Genomic DNA, 23,213 nt, shown 5'->3' on the forward strand with positions numbered 1-23,213 from the left:
GTTAGATGTACTGTGTAGTGTTGTTCAAAAAGAATATACTGAGTTAAATAAATGTAATCTATTATGTTATATGGTAAATGAGTAATGGAGAACTGTAAAATTGAGGTATTTAGGAGCTCAGTTATTTATTACAAAGGTTGATCATATAAAAACATTCATGGTTTAGCATTATAAGAAAATCAGAAGAATAACAAGTAGGAGTATATGTAGTAAGTTCTCAAGTTTAGAATTCCTTGAACCATTATGAGATGTTTAGGAATGCATTATTAACAGCATATCATTTCTATGCGAAATGTTCTGACGTATCTGGAACTGTTTGTAGGAACACGAAGCTGGTCCAGCAGAAGTGTAACGTTGTCTAAACACAGGGGCTCGGGACCGTCGCAGGAACGTTGCCCTAATAAAATGACTGGCTGTTTACAAATTACTGCTATTTATAAGTCTTCAATCACCGTCTCACTGGCAACATTACGCTACATTCACAGACATTTTCACGTCCCTTTATCGACTACTAACTGTTGCCCGTAGCTCCACTTGTTTTATTATCATGTATTTTGTTTAAAAATTAAAACAAAAGTTTTTTTATTCTTTAATAACAAAATCACTTGGAAGTCGATTCACTTTCAGAATCAAGTAATTGACTGTTAACAGTGACTTTCTTTATTCATCCACTCTGCAGAAGATGTAGGTAGATGACAGCTGTAGCTGGTTATAGATCAACACAAGGTTTCCGTCAACTATACGACATACGTAAACGAAAAAATCCGGAAACAACATAAAGTGTTGACACGAAAACAATTTAGGCTAATTCAGTTAAACTTGATATTAGAGACACGACTTTTAAAATTATAACAACATAAACTGGAATAATGGAATAGTGAGTATTTCAGTTTACATACGATGTTACTATTCGCCCGCGGGTCATTAAGATCATGTTTATTTTCGCACACGCAAACACAAACACGCATAATTTCTCGTCAAACTCACGCCTTTGATGTCGCTTGACGCGCGCCGGCGTCGGAGTCTTGGGCGGCTTGCTCTTGACGCTGCGATAGCACTGCACGCTCTCCTCCTTGCCCTTTCTCTGCACCTTGAAGCTGAACATTTCATCCACATCTTTGACACTTACAACCACACAAACACTGTCATCTCCGAGCTGCGTCTGCAAGCGCGCGTGCGTCTGCGCGTGCGCCGCTCAAACGACTTTGTTCGTGTTGTTTTGTGCGCGCGTTGATTTAAAATTAGACGGCGCGCGTCGCCCTCGCTGTGTCCGTTATGATTTTTATTAATAAATACTAGTATTAGTGGCAATAAAACTTTTATGGATTATGCGGAGGTTTTCGGGCGCATCGTAATCTTTTCGGTTTACATGCGTATGACCGCCACGTGTATTTGTAAATGTTTAAATCAACTGTAAATGTAATTAAATCTATATGTGATTTATTTTATAACCATGTGTACGTTAATATGGTCTTAGCATGGATAATAAGTTCGTGATACAAATTAAAAAAGAAAACAAACACAACAACAATTAAAGAGTAATTTGTTAGTTCGCTCCAGAATCTGGACTGTTCATTTTCAAAATAAGTTAATACAATAATTAAACAATTTCGTACATTAATTTTCACAATTTACCCTGTTGGTAAACATTTTAAACTAATCTTTTAGTAATTAACGCTAGCGGCACTTTCCTCTAATTGAATTTTCATGCTAGCGGCGAGAAAATAAAAATTAACACAGCACCGAGCACTATGAACATTCAGACTGTACAAACATAAAGTCATTTGTCTGTCGTGCTTGTACTTTGTTAAGACATTACGTATGCATTACGAGGCACGACACAATGTTGAGCTAAAAATTGTTAATTGTATAAAACTAACGATAAAATATTACTTTTTCTCTTAATTAACTTATTGTATTACCTTTATTTAGACTTCACATATTTCCTAAATGAATTACAAGTGAATTGGAAACATGTTCTTATCAACATAATTAATTATTTAAAATTGTTAGAATCCACATAATAGTTTACGTAAAGCATTTCGTAGCTTTTAACAATAAGTAGGGTAAGATTTTTACAATACGTGTGATCCGAAGTGAAAGGGAAAGGTTTGCAAAGTGGTCCTTTTGTAACGTCTCAGAATTCCCGCAAGAATAGAAAATGTCTCGCTTAACCTATCCCCTTACACCGAAACCCCTATGTTATATGACCTTTATGTCCTTTTCAACCCTTTTCACTATTTAGACAATTTGAAAATGTAAGCCAAATAAATACAAATTACTAAGAACAGATTGTTCAATACTTAGTTCAGTATCAACATCTGAGAGCAAAGAGTTCCGTGGACACATCGATTCAGGCTTTGTTGTTTTTTAAATAACCAAACCGACACCGCGTACATTCAGGAATATAAATAGGGAATATAAAAATGCATATATTGTCTTCTATATTAAATGAATTCAGGAAGTGTTGGTTCATATGTAGCTTTTTAGAGTTACTAATAGACGCTTTCCCCTCCGGCGGCGCGCGATCCGGGTCAAGTTGATCTATGTCGAAATAAAACACATTTTAATACAGCGGAGCGCTCTCCGCCGTCTCCAACAAGGAGTGTGGAAAATAAACTGATATAATGATATGTGATTCACTCCGGAAACCGACGCCGATAGAAATAGCTTCCAGGAATAATAAAAATCTGAATTTCGGTTTGTCGTTGACGTGTCGTGGTAAGTTTGAAGAATAAACGGAATATGAAGAATTCAATTTCATTTACCATACCATTTCTAATAAACTTAATTATAAAAACAATGATCCCGAAGTCCAATAAAATTTTGAGAAGTAACATGAATTGAATATCACACTTTGGTTCGAGCTGTAGATATTCTGTACACAACATCAAAAGTCCTTATTAACTAAACCACATTACCAGCGAACAAATGCCCGTTATAGACTGCCATTTGCGTGTAAGTTACTGTATACGTGCCATTATTCCCGGCGTCCCGGAGGCTTTACCAAAAACTGTTGCCTAATCATGAACTACGCTAGTGGTGAGCGGCTCCATACGAGGGTGTACGGCTGTAACGAGGCGGCGCGGCGTTAGGCCGTCGTTAACTGCGTAATTAAAGCCTCCCTAACGTAGTACCGGCCGCCTGCCGGAGTAGCCGCGGGAGCTTTTCTACCTTATGGTTTCAGTTGCGGACAAAACATACACCTCTTTCGGTATACGTGTTCAGTGACGTGTCTAGGGTGTTGAAAATAGACCAAGCTATAGTACATTTTTCGATAAATCTTCAAGTTCAATTTTGAAATTGTTTTGGTATTATTACTGTTAAAATTTAATTTTCCAAATACACTAAGGTATTTTGTGACTATCTGCACCTCTACACAGCGTGTATAACGTTAGATCGACCTCCGCCACTTCAACTCCGGCCGCCGTGTTCCGGATAATGAAACACCCTTTATTACCGGCTGCGTTATAAAGCCGACGTCAAACTGCCACGAGTGAAATTTTATTCGCCCAGCCTCGCCGAGATGACCGGGTCAGGCGTAATTGCGAAGCTTTTTGCGAACTATTCCGCCCAGACGATTACACTATGTTTCAAGTTTTTCGGTCGATTTACCGACAAACTTAAACAAAGAAATTATCCCAAATTTGTCGGACACCGTCAACCACATAAACGTCGGTCCTCTCCGGCAGTAGTTCTATTTCAAGTTGCCCTTCTGATATGCCTTCCCTTGTAATAACTTTCTTGGAGTTAATTAAACTTGTCTTAGAGGATTTAGTTCAGTGATTTACAACACCCTGTAGAATACAGACTACTCGTGTTCTCAAATTAATTCGTCTTAAGTTGTAATACATAAATTGCGTTAGTTATTAAAATCAATTTATAACAAAATAATAGAAATTAACACTTTATAGCTGCTGAACTATTTAAGAACTTTCGAACAATGTAATTATCATTGCTACCTTTGTGTCGTCTTCTTTAATATGAGAAAACACTGCACATCTAGTCTAGACAATACAGTTTGTGTATCGTATCCTCTAACATTGTTCCACTTACAACAGCAGTCGAGTGTAGCGAGCAATTTATGTCGCTGAGTGTCCGCTACCGAGTCTCCGGACAGCTGCTCACTGCTCTGTAACTCTGTATGTCTTCTGAACATATACATATAGGAATTCAACCATTGACACTAAATACAAAAGTGGAATCCACTTGTGAACTTTAAGTTCTAACAAATTTTATTTTCTAACTTTTAATCATGTCTACTTTTGCAATGAAAATCACTTATATTATTAAGACAGAAATTATTTAAATGTTTTATTAATAACTTAGGTTGCTTACTGTTCATACGATGCAGTATATTGCTTTTAAAAATGTAAATATTGAGTGAGTCTGCACCGTCAGCGACACATTACCATCAAGTGTTACGAGCTTGCAATTTGTTCAGCTCCGCTCGGAGCAAGGTAAAAATGTTAAAGTTTTACAACGCTTTAAAATACAGTATGTATTACGAGTTTGTTATTACGTTTCGTTAAAATTAAGTGCAACCCTCAGGCAGCTGCAAAACAGCGCCACAAACAAGACAACAAGATGATGCCTCGACTTGGGTATATAAACTTAAAGTGATCATTTTATCGTAACCGTTCACCAACTAAGTGCTATTGTCTTTAATTATAAAAGGTAACTTGTATTCTGTATTTCTTTGTATTGGTAAAAAAAATCTTCTTGACTGATTAACACTTTAGTATGCAAGTCAATCGCTTAAACATTTTCCATACTAAAATCACCAGTCGTTGCAGAAATATCATCCAATCGTAAAGTACAAGACCTTGTTTTCCTATTAGTTATAGAGTCATAAACGCGGGGAACATTGGCTCTACCGAGTTCCACAAACAGTTTACTGTCAAGCCGAATCAAAATACACTCTATGCTGGAATGATACAAACCGCAACGAGGCCGAATGTAACATGGGTTGAGTCTATCGTGTACGGATAAAGAGGGTGTCGTCGGAAAACGTTGTAAAAATTTTCCGCTACTTCAACGTTTGTGAAAGCATGCAAAATAAACATTTCATACGCTTAATGTATAAAGTAGCTTACGGAGGCATTTTTATACACGTTTAAGTAATTCTAATAGCAGAATTAAAATTGAACCTTTTTGCATACATGTATTTAAAAAATGCATCTTAATAGTTTTTAGTCGCGTTTTCAAAAATCGCATAAAACGTTTTAAAATTGTAGTTTTTGAAGTTCAATGTCAAACACCCTGATTGTACATCTATCGTGCATAGAAAAAATAATGTCCCAGATATAAATAAAATGTTTTGAAAAAGTTGTGAGTTCTATTGTCTCGTCCAGAGTTATTATTATAGGTAGCAGTAACAATTCAATTGTTAGGAACAATATGAGACAGTCTTTCATAACGGAAAACAAACATCAATAAGTTGTACTACGCACCCCCCCCCCCGCCCCAACCCCTAAACCGTTTACATAAAGCTGATTTATAGGTGTAACGCGCTGGAACCAGCCAAGTTTCTTTAGTTCAATGTGGCGCGCATTTACATAATATATTTCGCATGTAATATATTACGTTATGCTCACCAAAGAGCGTCATATGTTACGCTATGATACAGCCGCCTCATAGAAAGCATCGCTTATTTTTGTAGCCGGAATGAAGGAATATTTCCGGACGAATAAACCGCGCATCCAAGGAGAAATGTAAATGGTCTGTTGTTTTTGTGGGAACTACGTCTGTCGCGGTTCGCGGGTAGTGTCGGAGCCTCGGAGCTCGAAGCGCACAAACAACGCGCGACGGCGCGATTTGTCATTGCGGAGGTGTGCTGCATCATGTTATGTGGCTACGATAATTTATTGTTACACAGACGAAGTGAAAATGAACGTTTTTGATATTTTTCGAGACATTAAGTTCTAATTATTTGTATTGAAAATCTAAATTAAACAAAGATAAACTTGTAACGAGTCTGACATACTTTTCAGATAATAATTGATGTTAAAGGACATTTTTATCACACACTATTTAACAGTTAACGCGAATATTATACCACGAAGGTAGTAAATTTGAAGCAAACTAACAAACTTATATAGGAAGAGAAAACTTTCTAGTTCTATATCATTATCAAAAACTTATTAAGCCGAGTTCTGGAACGTTCCGTCGATTTATTACGCTTTAGTGATATCGTTTCTCGCTACGATCGTTTTTTTCTGTAACATAGCTTTTATTGCTATGCATGGGGGACAATTTTCGTGTTCCTAAAACCATTATACAAGAAATTATTTCCGCACTCACTAGATACTGTGCCAAAATCTTCTTAATACTGGTGGCTATTATTTTTTATGAACAGTGTTATTATCCTCAGCGCATTTACTGAGATACAACAATTATTGTCTTTCGCTTCAGGTTTACTTAATTCATTCGTTTTGTTTCTATTCAATTTTTAGTTTTACACCTGACCAGATTAACGTTAACATTTGGTTTCTCACAAAGCATATTTTCATTAAATTATTCGATCATTTGCAGATTAACTGAACTGCTGCAAATCGAAAATTTATTTGAACTAAAAATGTTGATAAATATGTAAATAACTGCTAACTCTCCGAGTAAATAATAAGTATTAACGTGACGTAAAGTATTTAGCCTCGTGACTTATTTCTACCCCACTTTTTTTAGTAAATACTTTAATTATATTTTTACTATTTTGTTGACTTTGTGTAAGCTATTATATAGCGGTCAGGAATTTCTCAAATATTTATCTGTGTCAGTATTTACGCTGAACGCTGAAGCACTCGCCGGAGCCGGCGGTCGTGTCGCGGACGCGGATATAAATCACGATATTATCGCACAAAACGTTTATTGTAATACGCAAACAATACATTATATTTTATCACAGATGAGTTGAGTTCGACAAATCAAACTTCATCATAAAAAAAGTTATCCAACATAAACCTCTATTCTTCTCAATTATCTGTTACTTTATATCTTTTTTATGCACAAATATGTCATATTATATACAGTGTTCTGTTCTGTTCTGTTCTGTATATGTTATATACAGAAGAACTCGGAGCCTACTCTAAGTTAGAGATGACTAGGACATAGACAACCACGATGGCCCAATGTCAGTTAACTTCACCTTTTTGAATATCCTCGCAAATATGAATAAGAAAAAAAATAAAAGATGCATCGTGTTGTTTTTCTTCACAGTAAGAACGTCAGGTAAATGTGCATATGAAAATCGATTAAGACATTGGTACACGCCGTTTATGACGATTACAAGTCAAAGGCTCAAGCTCCAAGTCACCGACGTACTCAAATTAATTAAATAAATAAAACTACATACGTGAAGTTTGTAAAGCTTAAATTATATTCCTGTTATCTGAAAATGTTAGGGAAGAAATACATAAAATATATTATTTGTAACATGCGCTAGGAAACTTATAAACGATCTACAAAACTTCTATAAGAGCTTTTGCCCAAACAAAGTCGACACGTAAGATTCTTACTTCCTCCTCCGTTCCTTAGTAGTTCTGTCAAGTTGACAGCAATTACATTATCAGCTTATAACTACGGATTTCTGTATGTAAGCTTTTGACCGCGACTCCGTCCACATGGAATTGAAAAAAAGAAAACCGACTAGTCTATTTGTTCGTAAAGTCTATGGTCTACATCTATGTCATATTTCATCGAGATCCGTTCAGCTGTTTAGGCTACAAACATCCATCCATCTGATCAAATATTTAGATAAGATAAATCTATACTATTATAATAAAGAGTAAACACACACTTCTTTGTTGCCTAAGATGTCAGCAGTTACAGCATACTTTTGAATAATTCTTATTTTAATAAAAAGTCCTACACTTGCGTCACGCTTTAGGCTATATGTTTTCATGCCATTAAATTAAGGGGGTAAATATTTTGGATAAAAACCCTAATGTGGGAAAGACACCATAATTTGCTGCCAACATCAAGGAAGCAAGATTGCCAAGGTTTACCATATCATGTCATTTCGACATTTGCTATTGATAATTTGACAAATGTAAACAATAAAATATTTTTTTTTTATAATTTCATGCGGATTAAGCAGAACCGGAACAGCTAGTAATAAATACACTATTTAGGTCCAGGTCTTATCTAGAATTAACCATAGGTTTACATTGTTAAAGTACGTTTGAACCACTTGTACAATAGTACACAATTGAATATAGCAGGAATTACATAATGTAAGGTATCCAATTTAGGCTACGTAGAATGATCAATTAGGTACAGTTCGATATGTTGAAGGTAAACACTATAAGCGATTACAAAGCATTTATCAGGCGGTGGTTGCGCAAGGCGGCGGAAGTCGCGTGTGGGTAAAGCAAATATGGCGGCCGGAAGTGGGTCGTAACTCACGCCACAGATTCCCGGTTGACTTCCTCCGTAACATTCACTGCGGGACGGCGACGGGACGGGGACGCGACGGAGCGACTGATTTGAGCGGCTTTACTTTTAGACAATATTAGTGACAAATAACATAATATTAGTACATCGAATTATATCAGAAACGATGAAACAAGTACTAACATCTTAAATAATCAAAGCTGAAATAATTTAAATATTTAGTTCACGCCTGCTAACCTCCAGAGCTAAAAGATTTATGGTATTTTCTTTCTAGAACGTATAAGATAGGAGTTTGTCCAGACGTCGATAAATTCCATCGCGAAGACAAGAGCACGCGAGTCGCGACACATGCAGTCACAGACAGCAGTTTATTGTCATCTTCTAGCTGTTTACTCGACTCGTTTTAAAGTGGCTTTGCCATTTCTAAAAGGAAACCTTTGTATATGTCATTCTTAGTTATTTCAACATTGCAGTTGGTGGAGTTTTTTTGCGTTGACACTTTACTACACCGTGGAAGAACATGAACAGAATGAAGCCTCATAAATAAAAATCCATCTAAGCAACAGGCACACAGATATATACTAGCAAATGAACACTCATACACAAGTACACGTGAAAAACATTAGCTTTCAGTCGGCAGAAAATAGAATTTCGTTTATTTGAAAATTCTTTTGTCAGTTTTATTGAAGAGACTACAAAAGTGAAGGACTAAGTAAACGAATCAAATTAACTCGCTTATAGTAAAGTTGTAACGCGATAAAATGCAAGACAACAGCGACTCTGTTTAATTGTACAAGTTTTTTGCGAGCACTCGCTGAGAACTCGGGGATAATGAATCTGAATTTCATTAACGCGCAATTTCTCAGCGCAGCTTTGTGTTGTCGTTAATCAGATAAAGAATAAATAACGCCTCGCCAACTTGAGAACATTACACTTTTTTTCAATTTAAGTGAATAAGAAAATAAACTTCTGCAGACGTTTTAGAGAAAAACAATGCTAAATGTTAGCTATTTGCTTATCTTTCTTAAATGAGAATAATTAAGAAAGTGTTTCGTTTCGAACTAAATCTCATCTGCATTTTTATTCGCGACTTATTTGACTTTTGATCTAAGATTGTTAAACCTTTACTTTTCAATAATCCTGTATCTAGAAAAGAAACTACTAAATACGGAAATATCTGTCAAATCAGTTGCACAGTATTAGAGATACGCACAATCATGGTGCAGACAAAATTCGTCATGCATTATAACTGATGCGATGTATTATACGTACGCTCAGCGATGGTGCACACCGCTCGCTGATCGCGCGCCTGATTAACTCGATCCACATCACGCTACATCAGTCGCGTAATGTCGTTACTTTAATCACATGCAATGAGGGTCTATCATGTATTTATCTATACTTATATAATAAAGCGTAAACACACACTACTTCGTGGCGTAGGATGTTAGCAATCACAGCATATTTTCGAATAAATCTTTCTTTAATAAAAAGCCCCACATTAACTATACGCCTTAGGGTGTTTCAGGCTATTAAACTAAAAGGTGAATAAATTGGATAAACACCTTCATGCCCACATGAATATCTTTCCTAAAAGGAAGCATAAACTACAAGCTGCCAAAATTAAGGAAACAAGGTTATTAAGGTAATGGTATTTTTGACATTTGCAATTGACAATTTTACATAAGTAAACAAAAAAATAAAGTTTTTATAATTCCATGCGAATGAAGCCGCACGGGAACAGCTAGTCGCAAATAAATTCTATATTTTCCATTTGTCTGTTAACGATATTCTTGTGCTAATTATGTGGTGAAAAAATATATAAAAATCCTATCATATTTCTTATTCGCACAGTTAAGAGGAAATATGGCTGCGTCTTCAAACAAAATAGGGAATCCGTTTAGAAATAATCTGCATCGGACGGATATTGCTTGCATGTGAAAGAACGGCTCATAATATTTTATAGTTATTGCGGTTGCTATCGTCAGGGCACGGGACTGTCGTTTTATTGAAAAACTCGTTGACTACGCCTAATATTTGATATCTAAATAAACTTATAACTATTTAAATCGACAGCAAAAATACTAATACAACGTCACAACTTTTTTGTTGGATTTATTTATATCTACAGTTCTATATAAGATCTTCCAATTTACACAAACACGCTCATTATGTAACGTTTCTGCGAATGTTCAAGACTTAATTTTACCAGTAGGAGAAAATTAACCGACCTAAAATCACAAATGTTTCGAAAACGACGCAATAAAACGAATTAGATAGCAAGAAGAATTTCAAAACTGAAAGTAAATTACATGCCGAAGTATTTTATTCAGATAAAGTTAGCAAGACATTTAAAACATTGCAAGTGTGGAATAGTGCTAACACAAGTTCTGTAGTTGTTCGTAGTTTTCCCCTATCCTGAAGTTTCTGGTTCTCTCCATTAGTTAATTAAAGACTCATAGGGTTTTAAGTAAACAAGTTAGACTTAGAACTTAGGCCGCCTTAAATGTATTACGACAAATACAAATCTACACCTCTACCTTTGTTTTGATCTTGATCGTTTTTAAAATGCTACATAAAACTATATTTAAACATGAATTTGTAATGGTACAAATGTAAACTTTATACATGCTGTCCTGTCCCACCACTGGCTGATAGAGACTTAGACAGCTTAAAAATGACGTCACTCTCAGATAAGGGAACAAAATCCTATATTTTCATTACATATTTTACACGTTGGATTCTTATCAGGCACTTTACAATTTGTTGGGACAGACCCTTAGTCTGTTTAAACATACAATACAATTTTCTATATCATTCTCTTACAATTTCATTAAAGAACACGTATCGAATTAATTTCAAAACATTTAAGCAGTTAAGAAAAGTAGGTCACACTCTTTGGCGCGCCGAAAATCTTATAAATTGTATAAACGAGTTATTTCATCTTAATACCCAGTAAATAATACTTGAGCAAAAGGCGTCGCTGGAGTCGGCTCACGTTACAGACTTAGTTATTAAACCGATTAGCAGCTGTCGGCATCGGTGCGAGGTGGAAGGCGATTGTATGAGAAACATACTGCTCCGAGAATTAACGAGGTAAAAGCACGCATTTAATTAAGCATTCTTTTCAGCTATGAAGTTTAATTTCACTGCAAATCAAAGCATTCTGAAAGGTGTACTTTCCTCTAAGCAAAGGTTTTCACTTTTAGAAGGCAAAAGAAATTTGTAATTAAACACTAAGCCCGGTTAACTGTACTCGTATGTGATGGAATACCAACCAAAACATCTCAAGTCTTAAAAATTGTTCAAGCAGTTGACTGCTTTATTGCAGGAGGCCGGCGAAAACATTATATAGCTTAAAGTTGGCTGACAAATTTTGTTTAGATAGATTTATTGTTTTGTACAATTTATATGTTATGTTAATCGAAGAGCACATTATAAACATTGTCGAATGTTAGAAGTGTTTCTTTTTTCATTTAGAATTAATTAAAATCAAAAGGAAACGAGACATAATTTGATTTAAACGAAAATGGATTTGTGTTGTTAAATTACGAAAACTCAGTAAAGTAATTAGGAGAGAAAACAGGAATACGTTTTCTTCAAATCAAATTTTGTTTCGTCAATTTGATTACAATAGGCGGGAAAACGCAAAAACGTTGGTATATCTTGGATATTTTGTGATATTGGGGACGATATTTTATTTTACAAGTGTAATTCCTTGACTTCTATTTGTACTTTTAACTCAATAGGATAATGTTATCCGTATAATTTCCATATCAATCTAATTTATATGAATCATTTTTCTCTTCCTGTGTATATTTATACGTGGATATCACGAATATTAGATAAATACGTAATGCTGCGCAGACTACAAATGTAATCATACCAATTTAGCCATCTGCATTTCCATTGAACTCGACATACCTGTGAACAAAAAAATAATTTATCAAAATAAATCTAACAATATAGATTTACACATAAGAAAGGGATATTTTAAAAAGGGTCCAAATGAAAATTTGTAATCTCTGCGTACATTAAATTAGAAAGCTTGAGTATGTTTTGTAACTGGACTTATGTAACAATGTAAACACAAATAACTATACCTACGATTAAAGTTATGTTTGCTAGATTGTAAGTGAGGTGGAATAGAACATTTCCTTAGTAAGCTGCGATCACTTAATGCGAGCTCGGGGCTCCGCCGGAGGAGCAACGAGCAAATAGAATGAAATTATCTCCTCTCTGCAGCCGTCTTAGTGGCATTAGACATCGGAATTTGTCGTTAAACCGATTTCAAATCACTAACACAATTAACATTGCCGTTACTAATATATTCCTATGCTAGCTTTCCTCCAATACTCCGCCCGCGTAGATTAAAAGAAAAAAAAAAACAATTAGAATTATTACAAAATGAACAAACTATAACAAACACCCATCTAAACTTACGCATTTATAATATTAGTAAGATTTAAATTTTATAGCCACTAGACTACAAGATACGTGTTTAATTTAGCATTTCAATATTACTTTGTTATTGCATTAAAGGTATTTATAATTACGATGCAGGCTTCATACCGAGGTGTAGAGAAACGTTTATTAACCAATGTAGTCAGCGCCCTCTACATGTACACATTTAATATGCAGCTCGTAGCCGCTGTACACTCTGAATATTAAGTGTACACAGTAATTAGAAATTCTGGAGATCACGAAACGCCAATATTTTCACGTATAAAATGCTTAAGCTTATTTAAAGACTTCTTGTTAGACTGAGTAGGCAATACATTCAAAAATATTGCGATATATATTATAATATTTTCGTTTGTCTTTTAGTAATTAAAATACACGGTAAATTAAAAATTAAAATATTGGGCATTGTTAATTAGAAGCAAACAATACGAAAGCGAAATTAATTTTAGTATTTGCTTGGAGAAGATAACTGATTGAAGCTTTCAATCCAATTCGATAGGTAAATGTTTTGTGAAATATCCGAAGTACGATTTGTTTATTCGTCTCGATTATTCAAGTTGCTCTTTTGTGTTTCATTGATAGATTTACAAATATTTCAGTGCTTATTTCTCTATGAATTTAATAAAATCAATAGGTCTTACAAAAGGTCTTACAATAGGGTAGTTAAGTAAATAAACATGACCTTTGGACCCTTGTTAGATAATATTAGATTAAGTCTAGCTCTTGTTTAAGTTTCAGAGTACGCTCCGCTCGGGCTCGATCGCGCACTATTCGATTCATGTCGGACGATGTTGACGTGACTCAGTGTTTAATGTCCTAGTTTTGAAGTTCAATTAAGTCCATTACTTAGACACCTTTAAAATTATTTTTAGTTGTAGTAAAGTTCGTTTTACAGAAGTACTGTTGTGAATGTAAGACCAAAAAAGAAACATTTGTCTTTAACAATTTTCTAATCGCAATAAATGTAGTTTGTTTTTTATTTAACTTTATCATTGGCAAATTCAATTTAGACGTTTTCCATGGGCTTTGTTGAGTCGCGAGAATCATTTTTATATTTCGGTGTCCCGTGTGCACGCCCGGGGCCGCGCCGCCGCCGCCGCCGCCAGGGCCGCGCCGGGCGAACTGAAAAACATATTATTTATCGCGAGATCAGTTGAATCCAGCTCCGGCCCTCCCCAGAGGTTGTTTGCGTCCTCCAATTCCAGCTATTAAAAATTAAATCATTCCCCCGAGTTGTGCTTTCGACATTTGTCGATGAGGTTTATTATGATCAAACCAGGATATTAAATTTTGCCCTCGTTTTCTCTCTGTGTTCATTTTTCGCGTATTTTATTTACAAGCTTGAAATCATAACGTTCAAGACGTTTAATATTACATGTTCTGTTTTTACTACTGTTTTTTCAGATATAGAGTACATTTTGTTATACGTTTGTTAATTTTTAAACGTTTTCAAAAATGATGTACTATAATACTTAACCCCGTCAAATATTTCGTAAATTTCTTGAGTGGGCCTCAAATAATTTGTCTGTACATGCGTGAAGCATTTGAAAGCTTAATAAATATTTGACATATACGTCAAATCATGCTCTGATGACTACGGACAGACAATGTCAACTCGCTTTTGACCCTCGTCAATATCATATGTTACGTCAATCTGTTACGACGTGCACAGAAATGAGAATAGCTTCAATTAGACGTATACGACGACTGTATTTTCCTTCATAGTACAAATAGCAGTTAACTTACGATGCTAAGAACAAAGGAACCATTATAACTGGTAAAGTAATTAGTACTAAGTATCAATGACCTTAGATCACAGTTTTAATTGTCTTAGATTATTTTAGCATTGGTAGCGGCTTGATTGAAGCGCCAGATGTAAGACATTACAAAGAATGTAGGCGTGCGAATGGGAGCCGCCGTTACTGTTTTATATATTAACCGTTTACTGTATAGTCTTTTAAGGAACAATCCAATTTGCAGACGGAAACATCTTTTGTTAATTATTTGTAATTAAACTTAAAGGGCAACTTGGACTAAACCATCGCACAACTTTTAAGTCGCATTTTGATTCCTATGAGCTGATGTGCGCACAACTCGAATTTTAGTTGTGCAACTAAATTGGCAGCGAAACAATCGACAATCGCACAACAGTTGTGCGTTTGTGTAGTCAAAGGTGTGCTCCCGCTTTTGTACTATAAGAGGTAATAATTGAGTCTTGTATAAACCATATTACTAGAAAGTAATATATCATTTATGTTAATATTCTTTAAATAAAAACTGTATCCAAGTTATTCAAGTAACTTCAATAAAGCAGCAAATGAAGTTTCCACTCAGTTTGTGAGAGTTGTTGGCGGCGTTCAGGTGTTGCCAGCAATGGAGTCTGCGATAAATTTTAAACGCCAAATCAAATTTTAAAGTGTTAAAGAAGAAATAAGTTTTAATTCATGTTTCAGTGAGTTACAAAATATGTTAAAGCAAAAAAATTAATGGTTAAACTGCTTTTTGTAAAGCTTTATAAACAATAAAGATTTTCTTTTCAAAAGATTAAAATTTAACATGAATTTAATTAGCCCTTACCTTATAAAAATGCAATAAACTTTATTATTACCCTCTCTCCCTTTATAAAAAAAATAAGACTTGTAATGTGGTGGCATTATTAAATCGGAAATCTAACTCATGTTTAAAAGGTAACATAATAAAAAATTGTAAAACAATTGAAATCAAGAACCGGGTCAAGTGAGTTGAAAAGCAACGATTCCAGGTAATTTCCCTCACCGGGCTAATACTGCCAGCATTCCCCGAGAGTCATTTAAAAACAGTTTAAAACTTTACAAGTTGAAACGATTCAAAGATCGTATCGTACAGTAGGTGCAGGTGAACAGAACAATAAACAACTCAGTTTCCAGAGCGAGTTGTAAATCAACGTCAAAACGACAACTTGCACAGAAAAACATGCCGACTAAACGTTTTGCTATTTGATGAACGTAGATTAATTACTTACATTGTGACAGAGATAGATATTATTGTTAATTCTTAGTAATCAACAAATGGAATAATTACCACAATCAGATGGAAGCAATAGGCTTTTGTGTTCTTCCATACCATTGTGTATTATGCTTATAGCATCCGAAGTGTCGGAGGCCTAATTTTATTCCACTTTCCCCTTTTACCTTCTTATTATAATTACTAGCTTTTCCCCGCGACTCCGTCCGCGTGGAATTAAAAAAAAGAAAAAACAAATAGCCTTTGTGTTCTTCTAGACTATGTTCTTCTATTCCAAATTTCATCAAGATCCGTTCAACCGTTTAAGCTACAATCTCTAATAAACGTCCATCCATACATCCATCTAAACTACAATATTAGTAAGATTGGAAGAGTAGATGGATTTGAAGAAACACACTTGGAAACATGGATATTTAGGACAGAGATAACTTCGCTACTATTCGTGAATTTAAGTTGCTTGCTTGTTTATCATGTTTAACTATAAATTATCTTAAGATACAATTCAATGCCTGACATGTCTGACTTCATGTCCGACTTAAACCTACAACATTAAGTTGAATTTAAACTCTTTTACCATTAAATCGCCTTTCTTTAATTTGTTTTCGTGACATCGACTTCGCAGCAATTATAGTGAGAGCGAAGATTTGCTGGGGCTTTCTTTGAAAGCAGTTTTGTGTAAATACTTTCGTAATCCGCCATCAGACTCAGACATCCGGGATAAGCTAGCGGCCGCCCGCCTGCCCGACTGCCCGCCCTCGCCACGCTGAGCCCTCCGCAAACAGTATGAGTTGCAACTAGACTCCACTTAGATAAATATCAAATAAAACACTTTCGATATTTAGGTTTCTCTCATTTGTTTTTCGATAGTCAGTTTAATGTGTACGCGGCGTGTTAGCTGTAACAAAGTCTAGCAAACAGATTGTCTTATAATTTTACTATACTGTTGTCCTCAGTCTTCCACTAAGAGTACTTTAATGGTCTAGGGATCACTTTATGTTAATTTGCAACCACTACGCGACTCTTGTTAGTTAAAAACTTGGTACTATAAGCTTAGGGTGACATAACGGCCTACTGGAACAAATGAATCGAAAGACGAATCAAAACTTCGCTTTGTAAGCGTTGCTTTCAATCTCAAAAAACTAATGGAATTTATAATTTAAGCATGGCCTTGGACTCTTACAAATAAAGATGCTGTTACGTTTTTAAATGTTTCAATATTCGGCCGTTAGTGCCAGTCTCAATTTAGAAGAAACATATTCTGTGCCAACTTCGTGCAAATTTTTATCTCAGACAATATGTAAAATGCACTGCAAGATGCAAGTTTGAATTACGTCACATTTAAGTTATGCATTTGTAACTTATTCCGACAGGAAGGAACTCTTTTGTGGCGAGTTGCGAGGACGACTTTATTATTAAAATGTTATTAGAGAATCGGGAAGCTTCTCTACAGGCGCATATCTTGTCCTAATAAATTTTATTCTGGTAGCTTTGAGGTTTCATTACATTTATATTGGAAATTCGAGCTCTTGAGTTATAACTTATGGAATACGTACGTTTCTTATAATATTGTGTCTAACAATTTCCAAGAATCAACATTACGTTTTATTAAATTTTACATGGTTTCTACGTACATTATAATTCCCAGAACTCAATTAGTGGCGTAGTATTGTGACCTTGACTGAAAAAGTGTGACCTTTATCAGAGTTGTCCTTGAGAAAGTCACAGCTACAATTCACAAGTCCCACTTGATCCGGCAAACCTCGGGGATAAGAGACGGCACTTATCAACGTTGCCAATCGCAGCTTACTTCAAATTACGTTTTTTTAGGGATTTGCTGCTATCATGTGCGGACATAGATAAACTGTTCTTTGCGCTAAACGCATGCCGACTGTATTCTCACTTATGAAACTGAGGATCATAACTTGACCAGTTTTTTTCTAGAAAAGTAAAAAAAAACTCTTATTCCATTTCTTACATCAACGTTTTTCAGGGCCAGTTCCACTACTGGCTGATAAAGTCTCATATAGTTTAAAAATGACGTCTTTGTCAGATAAGGGAACAATATCCGATATTTCCATCACTTTTACACGTTGAGTTGTTATCAGACGTAAATTTGGTGGGACAGGCCTTAAAGGTTTTAAATAAGTTGTCTATTTTTTCAATGCAATTGAAAAAGAAAAATAGATTACCGTCACCTAAAACAGCCTGCAATATCAATTCTAAAAACAATTTCATATTCATCTCTGAGGTAACGTATACGATGAAAGCAATAAAAATCCATAGCTAAATAAAAGGTTTTTATACCAAAAAATTCAGCTCATACGGTTTGATGTTACGCATATGTACTAAAATTTAACAAGCGAATGGTTTGCCAAAAAAAAAAATTCGGCTTTCGCGGCATTTATTGCGACTTTTTAATTGCGAACATATTTTAGCCGCGTTACGTTGAACAATCAATGTAATTTATCTCCCGAATTGGAGCGAATGCGCTTTGGAATAGATCGTAAAGCCTTCATGCGATTTAGAAAATATATGGAAGAGAGTAAATGAGCAGCGGTACACCGAGGTGATCATCGCCAAAGACATCCGCAATACCAAAGGAACTGCAGATGCGTTGCGGGCCTTTGAGAAGGTGATATGCTCGCATCTTGAAGAACCCTAAGCCATCGCGTTTGAGTAATCCGAGAGCAAACCTTCCACAACTCAGCTGTGTGAGACATAAAGTTCATTTGATCAAATAGCAAAATATAAAAATAATAGAGGTGTAAGTCTTAAAAGTTTTTACAATTTTATTTGACTTTTTAATTTAGAGTAGTTTATGTAAGCATTCTCGTAATGCATTTGGATAGTGGCCGTCTCTGGCACATATTGTGGCAAACCTTAAAGGACAGGTCAGCGGCATTTGAATTTCAGATGCGATCTTTTTCCTCCAAAAATCCTTTTGGAAGACGGCCAATATTGAACCTTTTCACTTAATTTGGAAAGTGAAACCGACCCTTTACCACTGCGTTAGACGGCGACATTTTAATAAAATCAAGTGTGAAAATACGTGTTTCACCTCAGGAAAATAGGTGAAAGTTACCATTTGTATTTGTTAGAATTAGGCGAAATATTTGTGTGCCACATAACAAAAGTATAAGTAAAATGCACACCTTAATGTCATATGTTGGTAGACACTAAAAAATTACGTTCTTAACTAAAATTTGTAGTCGTAATAAATCCAGGATAAACTAAAGATAATAAATCTTAAGCTGGAAGTACTATAGTAATAGCAAACGGTTATTTATTATTGAAACAAATCATAAACGTAGTCAGACATTATAGAGCACCGCAACGTACTGTTCCAGTAAAATAAAATGCCAACGGTTTGCCAAAAGGCAGTTTTCGGGGTCATTTATTTACATTCTTTTAAATTGTGGCTATATTTTAAGCCGAGCTAACATTTACAAGCTAAGTTATTTATCATTGGCGAAGCGCTGGTAGTTTTTCTCGCGATCGGTTGATATTGTGCCTAAAAAAGTAAACAAAATTGGCAGCCGCCCAATCTATGCTTCTATTTAAATCGCTCGATGAAGTGTTGGAAAAATAAATGAATTATTATTCATAGGGCTTTTAGCTTATTCGAGGGTTGTTTACTTATTGTTATCGATTTGTAATCTTTAAACGTAGCGAGAGAACGATCAAATCTGTCGGAAAATAATCAGGAAACAAAATTTAACTTTTTAATCTTTCCTTTTCACTTATCTAAAAATACGATATTTGGAGCGTCGAATCACGTCATCTAATAACGAGCCACGTATAAATGCGAAAGTTTAGATGGATGGATGAATGGATGGAAGTTTGTTAGAGTTTGTAGCCTAAACGACTGAAGAGATCTCGATGAAATTTGGCATTGATGTAGACGATAATCTGGAATAACACATATACAACTTACTTTAGTTTTTTCATTCCACGCGGACGGAGTCGCGGGCGAAACCTAGTACACTATAACATCATTCTAAGGTAAAATATATTCTGGTAAAATTACATTTTAGTAACATGAAAAATTTGATATTTGAAGCGTCGAATCACATCATCTAATAACACGCCGTGATATTGAAAAATATTTTGGTTTACGAGGTTATTTCTGGAATTTCATTTTTCGGCTTTTCATACAGGCATCATTCGATAAATCACATGAAACGGATTATTAAAATATCTTTTCTATCGACTTCTATCTTCAATAAAGACCAAATAATATTTGGTAGAAATATAGACGATAATATAGTGTTACAATTGATTCATAAGTCAGTTTCAGATCATCGAGTACATTGTGTTCTGTAAGCCGAAGCTAATTATCAAAATTGATCTGTTCTCTGGCGTATAATGTACGAGTATCGTATGGCTCAGCACACTTATGTAACTGTATCATTGAGAAATTGTTACCGCTTTGTAATTACGCTCGTGTTAATGTGTGTAAAGTATACGATTGAAATTTAATATTGTTGTTACGATCTTACAATTTAGGACCAGATATATTCGATCTCTATTTTTATTTACCACTAGCTGTTCCCATGCAACTTCATCCGAATAAAATTATGAAAATTTTATCAAAATTTTGTCAAAATGACAAGACATATGACAAACCATGGCAACCTTGCTTCCTTGATGTTGGCAGCAACTTATGGTCTCTTTCCCACATTAGGGTTTTTATCCAAAATATTTACCCCTAAATTTAATGGCGTTGAAATAAAGCGTGGCGCAAGTGTAGGGCTTTTTATTAAAAAAATAATTATTTAAAAATATTCTGTAATTGCTGACATCTTAGGCAACAAAGAAGTGTGTGTTTACGCTTTGTTATAATACTGTAGATTTTATAATTTTGATATATCTCAGGATTTAGAAGTTATGGTAAATATGAAAATATTTCCGATGTTTACAGGATTCGAAAATACTTAAATTGTAATTTTAACCCTCAACAAATTTACCGACGAATTTAAATTTCGTAATAGTTCACCTGTTTATTCTGTATTAATATTCTGAGTGTAACATCTGTTTGAGCGTTTCACTCTTAATTTTAATATTTGCATAATATTATTTACAATGTAACCAGCGCGGTTTTACACGAGACTTCATTTACGTTTAATGTTTCAATTCAAAGGAAAAATGTGTTAATTATATATATTATTAATACGAGTTCTAGTAATTCTGCAGCGAAGCAAGTAAAATAAAAACATTTTTATGTATAAAATCACGAATATTTAATACAAATAAATAATTTTCTATCATAGCATCCATGTTTGTAGAATAACATTTTTTTAATTACTTGAATTTAACAAACATTATAGTTTTATATGTAAACTAAACTAAACTAGATAATCTACATCACAATCCTTGTTAACACACATGTATGTATATTCAGATTATTTAAACCCGAAGTAAGACAAGCAGCCGACAAGGGCCACATCGGAAATTCAAATGTGATACCATTCCCTCGGGAACTTTGATGTGGAGATGGCAATTTAACAAAACAAGTTCATAGTAAACACGCGTCGCTAATTTGTGGCCGGCGACGCCACGCCGCTATAACGAGCTATATTTGATATTTGAATTTCAGGCTAACTTCATTAACAATTAAAATTTCATTTTACACTTTGTAGTTTAGAAATTATTGATAATAATAATCAGAAGTAACAGTTACTATTGTGCAACAAAATATACATAAATAACTGATGTATTCAGACCAAGGATGAGAAATGAAACGACGTTTTCGGCACGTTCTTCACGGCGCCTTTGGACGTGGGATGATCGGGCGCCGTGAAAATGGGCTCCGTAACCGCTAGCTCTGACAAAGTCGATGCTAGTAAAGGAGGACCCATTGTTCGCTCCGTTTATGTCATCTTCTTACCATACCGGCCGTTCCGCCGTGCGCTGTTGCCGCCTCGCCGTGCGATGTTGCCGCTCCGCCGTGCGACGTTGCCGCCCCGCCGTGCGATGTTGCCGCTCCGCCTTGCGTTGTTGCCGCTCCGCAACGTTACACGCCCGCGCCGATCCGCCCGTAATTCGCATCGATATTTACGCGAAACATTTTGTTTACGATATCGTCATGTAAAATTATACTCGTCGCCAATGATGTGTTGAGTCCAAGGAAATGAGTCGTTGTGCAAATGATTTTAGTTAGTTTACTAAATGTAATTTTCGGTCGAATAAATATTAATTGAAGAGTGATAACTAGTATATCAATTTGCTAGTAAAAGCGTGAAATCTCTAATTACGTTAGGTTGAAAATTGAAACTATATTAATGTGAATGTTCTAGAATGAGTTCAATTATCGAGTGCAGCGCAGTATGTAATTGTTATCGATTATCAATCAATCGGAATAATTAATTGATAATGAATAACTCAGATACTAGTTAACATGACAAATTAATGGAAGATGTGAAGTAATCTATGCAAATATAATTAACTAACAATAATATTTCTAACGCCAAATATTAAACACTATGCAGACGTTCAAAATTCAAAATGGTGTTTGGTGTTTCGCGTCGTCTTATCATTGGAAACGATATTAAATTGTTCAATCTCATTTCAGTAGAAGTAAAACTTTATGTCCAATAATTGATTATAAACATTTTAGAATACAAAATATTGTTTTTTTATTCAAATTACACAAGTGTTGTTAATAAAAACTATACTATGGTACTGGTTTGGTACAAGTTAATTGACTGTTGAGACCCACAGAGCCACTTTCATTTAGTAAATCTACAATTTTACGACCAAAGGTCATATTGTTGCATATTCCTATTTTGGGACTAATTACGTTTCAAAACTATAATCAAAAGAATTATAATTTTATTTATTGTACTCTAATATATGTAATGTAGTTCAATTTATGTCAAGTATGCTTTGAAGTTTACATAAACTTTTCCATCGTAAAGAATTTTTCTTGCAAAGTAAAGCAAAAATTTCATAAACTAGCTTTATTTTATAAACGTTAGTACATTGAAATTTTACTATTGAGGATTTTTAAGTAAATGTGTTTTTACCGTCAAGCTCAATTTAGCGAGCGTCAATTTTTTATTTTCCGTCACAAGCGCACGCCTTGACGTCATCAGAGCGCATGATCTTTTTAAATTTAATTCCAGCAAGGGTTTGTTTTTTAATTTGCTTTTTAAATAGCTTTGAAGTAATTAAGTCACTTTGTATATTTCTTATTTAATATACGTGGTTCTTGTGTCGGATTTAATTGGAATTTAATGCTTGCTTTGCATTAACATAAGTCAAAAGTAGTTCAGATATTGTAACGTCGCTTCCTAAATAAGTCTGTACAGTCAGCTATAAAAATTTGTACACATTTATAAAACTTTAGTATCTTT

General features: G+C 34.8%; 1 protein-coding gene across 4 annotated transcripts in view; it reads right to left on the reverse strand.

The window, feature by feature from the left end:
• Positions 1-23,213, reverse strand: part of LOC106100211 (glutamate receptor-interacting protein 2) — a 128,434-nt gene that overhangs the window by 18,209 nt on the left and 87,012 nt on the right. The window contains exon 1 of one of the 4 annotated variants that reach the window (XM_013278990.1): positions 988-1,188. The exons of the other annotated variants lie outside the window; for them this stretch is intronic. Coding sequence (XP_013134444.1) covers positions 988-1,105 — 118 coding nt within the window. The 5' untranslated portion in view covers positions 1,106-1,188. Of the gene's footprint in view, positions 1-987; positions 1,189-23,213 lie in introns of those variants that run through there. 4 annotated transcript variants of the gene reach the window in all.

The sequence above is a fragment of the Papilio polytes genome, unplaced genomic scaffold (assembly GCF_000836215.1).
Source record: "Papilio polytes unplaced genomic scaffold, Ppol_1.0 DF824069.1, whole genome shotgun sequence".
NCBI lineage: Eukaryota > Metazoa > Arthropoda > Insecta > Lepidoptera > Papilionidae > Papilio > Papilio polytes.